The sequence below is a fragment of the Panicum virgatum genome, chromosome 1N (genome assembly GCF_016808335.1).
Source record: "Panicum virgatum strain AP13 chromosome 1N, P.virgatum_v5, whole genome shotgun sequence".
Taxonomy (NCBI): Eukaryota; Viridiplantae; Streptophyta; class Magnoliopsida; order Poales; family Poaceae; genus Panicum; species Panicum virgatum.
The window spans coordinates 10,057,743-10,065,750 of record NC_053145.1 but is presented as its reverse complement, the minus strand read 5'-3'; the positions used below and the strand labels follow the sequence as shown (position 1 = coordinate 10,065,750).

Below are 8,008 nucleotides of genomic sequence, written 5' to 3'. Positions count from 1 at the left end.
TCAGGGAAACGCAGGACGGTCTGTTTTATTTCAGAACTAGTGATACAAGGCAATCTGATGGCAGTTTCAAGACATTTACATGCTTCTCACAACTATGCAGCCGACTATAACTTGTGTAGAATGCACTGCTGTATTCCCCCTGGCCCGACTGGAAAATCATCTATACAACCATCATATATCATGTTACAGAATCCAAAAAATGAAATGAAAGTTATTCCACAATGTTCTTACAAACAACCCCACCCCCAAACGAAGTCTTTAAATAACAGCGGTGGCCAAGGCCACCTCATCACCGTACATCTGTTTGGGAGGGGCAAGCTTACAAAAACCGCAAGGCACCTGAATCTCCTAGGCTCAGCCACATCTCTAGGCTCCGAGCCATTTTGCAGCCTCAACTACTAGGGCTGGTCTTCGGCCAAAAGCTAAAGATCCACTAGATCACTGCGCCACCGGGCTTGAATATTCAGGTCCGATCTCAGAAGTGGTTACGCTGGATGACCCTGCCGAGGTCACGTTGCTGTATGAACCATTCCTTGTGGATTTTGGTTGGAGTTCCATCTCCCTTTGCCTCTCTGGGCCTGCTGGTCTTTGACCCTCATCTGCTAATCTCTTCAGGATGTTCATTATAGTGGGAACAAATTTTGTTGACAGCGAAAGGATGGCAGGAAGCTGTGTGACAGCGCAAGCATAACGAAGTCATTAGAATATTCAGGTGGCCAAAAAAGTGTTTAACAGAAAAGTGGATTATTTCAATACTCACAAATCCGTGTTGGAATTCTCTGCCAATTTCTGACTGCACCCAAAAGGCTTTTCCAACAAGATAAACCACAAATATGACAAGCAGGTAAAGCGGATTCCTGTTATTCAAGTGAAAAATTTTAGCCAGGTCCAAAGTGAATACAACAGCTGACATTTGTGGATGTTTCTGCAGACAAGAAATACCTCAGTAATGTCATAAACTCGTTGAATCCAAGGATAGCCATCGCAGCAAGTGCCCATGGAGGTGGCAGCCAGTTGTTGTTTCTCTTATTTGCTTCCTGACCAAGGTAAAAGTAAATACTTAGTGCATATATTTCTCATGCAGTATATTTAAGTGGACAAGCCCACTTCCCAAAATTTTCAGAAGTAATAATCAAAATAAAGGGCTTTGAGATGACAGCTACAAAAGGTTTTGGCAGAACATATAAGGTTACAGGTGTAATGTATCAATTGGAGATACCTGAGCAGCTATGGCTTGAGTGACTGTATATTCAGTTTCAGCTTTGAATTGCCTCCACAAATTTTTGCACTGCACAGGGGTGATTAAAGTCTTCTCCTCAGGGACCTGCTCGTGAATCACATTTCATCAAAACATATGTTTTGTGCTTAAAGAAACTGTTAAGTAAAACCTGAGTGTTGCTTCACCAGAGAAACCTAAATTTGACATGCAAAACACAGCTTTCTTACCTTTTCCCATGAGCTGGAGGCAAGTGGATCGGATGATTGGATACTCCTATCTGTAGTCCCAGGCCTTGAAGCATCAACAAGAGCAAGGGAGAGGGTATTCTCAATGTTGTCACCATCCTCCTCCAACCGAATTGCAGCCATTGTAGAGAGCAACTTCATGGACTGCAGAAAAACGGTAGAATGAATATGCTCCAGCTCCTACGACAATTCTTTAATGTTAAAATTATATAATTTGAATTATCATTTAACATACAGCTGAATGAGCAGTTTTAGTAATAGCTTTTATGTCCTCCTTTCCTGTCCACACCCTGGGCATAGAGTCAGCATCTCGGCTGAACAGTGTTGAGAACCTGTAAATTTGTTTCAGTTTAGTCTGAGCACAGAAGATACTGTATCTATTTGACTTTGCAAATGGAGCTCAGCTCACCTGTCCTTCATGCGAATCAAGACCCTCCCAGCTTCTTCTTTTGTCTTTGATTCAACTACACTCTTTCCATGCTTCTCCAGCTTCGCAAGCAATTCTTTCTCAGTTGCTTCATCAAGTTCGAAAGATGACACAGCAGATTCAAGACCTAGAACCGCAGTTTTTGTCTCGCGTTGAAGAAGCTTTCTAATAGCTGGCCAGGTATCTTCACTGGCCGAATCTAGAAGAGCTTCGACTGGTTCTGCAAGAGCTCTGGTAAGTTGTGCCTGACACAATGTATCTAATATTAGACAAGGATTCTCTGTGCTGCACCATGACATAAACAAATGAATCCAAACTGGGACCAACCTCATATTTGGCACAAACTTCAGATAATTTAGTAGCTCGAACTGAAGCTACATGTCCCTCAATGTCGCGTTTAAGCTTATCCTTCACTTTTGAGGCATCCCAATTCACTTGTTGAATAGCAGCATCTATCAAAGAATATGCATGTAAGTAACAGGACATGGATTTGGGTGGAAACGGATAAGGATGCAAATTGACAAATAAATCCTTCAGAAGGGCAGTTTAGGCAAAAGTTTTGAATCCAAAGTAGCTATCAAATATTACAGTTCGTGTAATACTCAATAAGCTACACAGCTACCTCAGTCAATCAACAGTGTATCAATTAATCTTTTAGAAAGCTGAAACGCCAACAACAAAGCTGTATAATTCAACTGTAGGTCTATTTATGACCTTCCTCATGAGTCAGCTGGCTGGTACATTTACCAGAACCAGAAATTTACCAGACCATTTGTAGAATTCAAATCAAAATTTATCATAAATGAACAGAGAACACTAGGAAATAACCAAATTGATTTAATAATTGACTGACGAACACCAGGGAGGCAAGGAATAGACAGTAACAATGGTTAGTTCCCATGGAAGATTGGACTAGAACAAGTATTTTCTAGGTAGTTAATCTGCGCACTCTTCTAGGCTAGGACAGTGCCCTGCCAGACAATACAAACTGGCTTCTGCTTCTAGTCTAGATCAATGTTTCCAACATATCCCAGAGTTAATCTAACTGGTAATCAACATATGTATATTCTAGAGGAGAACTAGCCAACACGAGAAACAAGGTCGTAATGACTAACGTTCCTGAAAACATACCTTCAGATCCTTTATCAAACTTCTCCAAGAAAGTCTGAGTACAATCACGAGCTGCAGCAGCAAATCCCTCCTTTTCTAGGGCCTTGTCAAAGGACTCCTTAAATGCTTCTAAAGTTCTAGTCCGCAAGTGACCCATTAGAGATTGATAGGCAGGATTGACAAGCTATAGAGACAAGAAAGGCATTGGTTTCAACATAATGAAACAAGAAGTAGCACAAGAGAATAAATTAAAAAGCTGGGAACTTGGGACTATTTAAGCAAATCTATGAAAATTGAAAAACAATGGAACTCATGGAAGGTAAATGGATGACAAGAACATTGTAGGACACAATTTAGGTTTCAGTTTCCTTATAAAAGCTTCCACTCTTTCACTAAACTGTTAAAAAACACGCCACAGTCTGTAGCCAGGAGATGAGCATCAATATTAATATATTCGTGACCTACACCATAATACCTGTACAACTATTCATTAACCCTCTGTATATAAACTATATTGATTTGAAGATGAGTTAGTGAAAAGTTTTGAACTGTGACTACAATATGAAAACTTATACCTAGATTGACAAAATGAAAGCGACCTTAATAAATCATCATCATAAAAGATACTTTCACCATATTTTTCAGTCTATACCAGCATATAGTGCTAAAAAGTAGCGAGTTGCCCAAGGAGGCTATCACATCCAAAAACATCATACATTTAGATTCAGGTGGAAGTATAAACAAGTGAGGGCATCCATATACAGAGGCAGTAATTCTGACTAACTGGGGAGAGGCAATTTATTGCACACAATGGATTCTGTGTGTTTGAGATAAAATTCAAAAGAATGATTAGACCTGCAAGAGTTTAGACTCAAGTTGTTGTCTTTTCGAGCTTCTGACACCTTCATCAAAATAAATAGCCTCCATGTCATACCTGCGAAAAAATGAGTATGCATAAGTAAAAGGGATACCTGAATAGACAAGGGGACTCAAACCAGAACCTGGGCCTGGCTCTGCTGTTTTGCAGTAATTAGTTGGATCCAAGATTCTTATGCCTAAGAGAATTTTTTCTTGAAGAGAACCTAACTGAACTAGAACTGACCAGTATTCAGGATCCCATAACCAGACACTTTGATAGGCAATTGGATGTAACAAGCCAAAAAAGCTTTCTAAGCCATGTGAATACCACGTCCACAATAAGATAAAAGATTACTCAAAAGAAAACTAATGAACTCACTCTGATAAACATCTATCAAGAAGGCTGCTAATCTTCTTCCCAAAACCAGGACAGTAGTCATGTTGAACAGCCTCCTCTAATTGTTGCCATTCCTTCAAACAAAAGATCATTTGGAATCAGAGCATGCATGCATCAATGATCTATAAATCAAGCATAGCATGAAATAGTCACCTCATCGGCAGTAAAACTGGCAACTTTCTCATTACCAATTTCCTCGCAACGTACAGTAGCCACCATAACCTGAATTGAAGGATAAAAGATTGTCAGTATACATGATACTGATAGCTCAAATGAAAACAATGGATGATACTCACTTTATGAGCAGGCAGGTCAAGGTCTTTGTTCTCCTTAATGACTTTCCAAAATTGCTGTGAACTAAATGAAAAACCTGAAGCTGGGACAACACCACGCCGATCTCCAGCAAGTCCACCAGGAGCAATAGAATGCTGAAACCTATCTCTTAAATCAGAAACCTACGGAAAGAATGATTTGCTTTTAGAGTCAATCCTAGCAACATCAGTAATAAGCACACACATCATGATTTATGTTTTATATACACCAACCTGTTCTTTGAATAACTCCTCTTTTTCTTCATAACTGGATAGCCCCACAACTTGTACCTGGAATGGAAAATGCACTTGATATTTAATAACTCCAACATAACGCATGTTTTGAAGTAAGATTGAAGTCATGGATTTTACATTGAAAAATTCACTAAGAGGAGTTTCTTTGTGGGCATGGGGTTTAGGAACAGCATCCCATATCTGCAGCAAAATGAGAACAGCTCAGGCCACTGGAAACACAAATGGCGGGATATAAAACAAAATATCAAGTAAGGAGCATACCTTCTGAATGTCTTCCCTTAAAATTGGTTCAAGATTTTCTAGGGGTGTCTGTTAGAAACCAGAAAGAGCTGATATTAATTGGCATACAAACAATAAGATTTGAAAAGGAAAAAAACTGGCAGTTGATCAGCGCATATCATAGTTCTAAGCAGTCTATATTGCAATATAGCAAGCCCTTACCCGTGATTTGTCACGAATAACAAATAACAGTGTCGTTTTGCGAGGACTAAACAACCTCATCATGACCTACACAAAAGAACAATTCCTTGGGTTAATGCCTGACATGCCACTTACAATAAAGCTTAAACAAAGCAGTAGGATAAGAATTAAATCAAAGTATTACTCATAACATTACCTGGAAAACTGTCTTCAAAAGTGGCTTGTTTGCAGCCTGTTCTCTGCCAATGTCATGACACCACCTAGAAAGGAAAACAAAACATTTGATCAGCTGGGCAAGGGAATAATAGGCCAAACAACCATAAAGCAGTAAAAAACAAACTTACATATTGATCAATACAATGTCCGAAACAGCCAAAGCAAACAGAGCACTTTGCTTCTCAAAGGCTGTGTCATCCTGAAATATTTGGCAGATGAATTAGGCATCAGCACAATGTGTAGAGAGAGCACCCTAGCACAAAATGTAACTTTAGACATCCATGAGCAATAAGAAGGGTCAATTTCAGCAAATGTCAGCATATTCAAAGATGAAGCGGGGACACAGCATGCATCAAATTATGAGGCTTATTCAACAAGCCAGAGGCCTCTTTCCACTTGAAATCCATAAAAAATCTGAAGTCAGTTGGAAGGGGTTAACAGGCTTAAAATTATAAGCTGAATGCAAAAATCAACCGGGCTTATATGAGATTCCCTATCCCTACCAAGGTTCAGAATACTCCAGACATGTGAAATGGAAAAACAAATATGCTTCTTTATTATTTTTTTTAAAAAAGGCCGTGTATGGTTTTTGGGACCTAGTAAACACATGATCAAACCACTCCCAAATTGGAGGTTATGCTCATTTTTATTACCTCTCCCCTCTCTCTTCCATCAGTTCCTTCCAAGTCCATTACAAGGGTGCATGGTTCAATGTTTTGGGCCTTTGCCAACCATATACCTTTGGTAGTCTGTGACCTGAACATATCAAGTAATGCTAGTTAAATTGCACAAGAAGAGGCTGCACCAAAGGCAAGAAACTTTCTAGTGGCATATATAAAGGACAAGCTGCATACCTTCCTTTGAAAGCATCCATCTCCCTAAAATTGGTGCGAAAAAGATGATTCAAAAGCGTACTTTTCCCTGCAAGAAATGAGGAAGACAGTGCAATCAGAAAAAAGAATCGTCCAGTAAACAGAATAGAAACAATAGAAATGAGAGACCCATACCACTACTTTGCGGGCCCATTATTGATACAACAGCATATGAGAGCCCGCATTCGCCCAATCTAACTTCCTTCATGAAGTTCTCCAATCCTGTGACATTGAAGACCCCATCTCCATCAATGAGCTGCGTAGAGAAGCACACATCCGCCATTTCTGCTCTGCAGAAGAGAAATGTATGAAGCATAAACCATCACGTTCACAATCAGAAATGGAACAAAAAAGAAATTAAAACCCAAAGTACACGGAATATCGATCATTGCAGCGTCTTGCCTGCCTCCAGTATTTCTCCAAAGGAAAAATCAAGCACGAAGCTTAGCCTAGGAATTTAGCACACAAGAACATCTAGGGCTTTCAAGGACAAGGCAACCAAACTGTACCGCAGGACAATCAGACGCTTGCCATGCAGCAAAACCAAATAATTATTGGCATATTCTGAGCATGCGTACCATTCAAAACCCTCCTCAATCAGCCTGTGTTCGGCGCCTCATGCCTCGGGATTAAGTTAGAGATCAAATCAGGAGCATTAAATGTGGATGGAGATCTAGCAGCGCAGTGATGTTGCAGTACCAACGGGGGAACCAATCAATGGCTGTACGCGCTAACCACGCTTACCCCTGGGACATCTACGGCAGAATACTACAATTACAACTTGTGATCGCACAGCGTACACTATCAGGGGGGCGGGCTAGCATGAGACCATGGGGCTCCGGCTGAACCCCCCAGGAAATCAGGTTTTGGGGACCAAAGAAGCAGTACCATCACCCAACCCACGCAGCAAATAAATCCGCAACACCCATCCAAGGATTGGATTTCGCGGTAGCAGCGCGGGGGGGGGGGGGGGAGAAGCAAGCTTGCGCAGAGCAAAACGAGCGATCAAGCTAGGGCATACCAATCAGCGAGCCACGAACCAGACACAGGTCGGGGCGGACGGATCTCAGCCCCCACGCCGGCGGCGACCAGCTAGGGGGCCCGCGGCGGAGGGATGCCGAGAATTTTCAATCTGATTGAGGGGGGGGGGGGGCAGAGGACGGACCGTGGCAATGGCGGCGAGAGGTGAGGGGGGCGAGGTCGCTGGGCGCCGGCGGCGGCTGATGCAGATCTGGCACAGGGAGCAGCGCCGCGCGCACAGGGCCGGACCTGGGGCCTGCGGAGCGGGGAAGGAGGCGGCCCGGATGGATGGAGGAAGGGGGAGGCGGGCAGGGGCGAGGTGGGGTGGTGGGGAGGTGAAGCCGGGAGTCGGTGACCGCACGGGGGTGGGTCGGGGTCGGGGTCGGGTCGGTTGGGCGCCGAAAGGTGGTCGACGATTCCAAAGCCGCCCGCGGCCAGGCGCCGCCCACTGACGTGTCTCGCGGCTCTCTGTTTTTTTGTTTCTCCTTCCTCTCGCTCTCTTTTCGCATTTGAACTTTACAACTAGCGTTTTTTGAATTTGAATAAGCACCGCCACCGCCGCTTCCAGAATGTTGGAATTGCTAATTTTCAAGAAAAAACAAACGATGCTGGAATTACGTACTCTCCCGTATTTAATAAACACATCAAAGACATGATG

The 8,008-nt window shown here is 42.4% G+C and overlaps 1 protein-coding gene across 4 annotated transcripts; it reads right to left on the bottom strand.

The window, feature by feature from the left end:
* On the bottom strand, positions 1-7,712 carry LOC120655082 (protein ROOT HAIR DEFECTIVE 3-like). 4 transcript variants are annotated; one of them, XM_039932808.1, is made up of 23 exons: positions 7,496-7,712; positions 6,466-6,620; positions 6,313-6,379; positions 6,112-6,214; positions 5,587-5,657; positions 5,439-5,502; positions 5,264-5,329; positions 5,084-5,131; positions 4,940-5,002; positions 4,802-4,858; positions 4,553-4,711; positions 4,410-4,478; positions 4,239-4,330; positions 3,857-3,935; positions 3,023-3,185; positions 2,219-2,343; positions 1,874-2,136; positions 1,700-1,796; positions 1,447-1,608; positions 1,220-1,324; positions 943-1,037; positions 761-857; positions 1-669 (listed from the first exon to the last, which is right to left on the bottom strand). In XM_039932808.1, the coding sequence occupies exons 2-23, from the start codon at positions 6,611-6,613 to the stop codon at positions 439-441; spliced, it is 2,424 nt and encodes an 807-aa protein (XP_039788742.1). In that variant the 5' UTR covers positions 6,614-6,620; positions 7,496-7,712; the 3' UTR covers positions 1-438. The 4 variants fall into 4 exon arrangements, with proteins under 4 accessions (XP_039788742.1, XP_039788743.1, XP_039788740.1 ...); XM_039932809.1 differs by having other exon boundaries at positions 6,466-6,615; positions 7,496-7,665; XM_039932806.1 differs by lacking the exon at positions 7,496-7,712 and adding an exon at positions 7,352-7,489.
* Between the last annotated feature and the right edge of the window lie 296 nt (positions 7,713-8,008).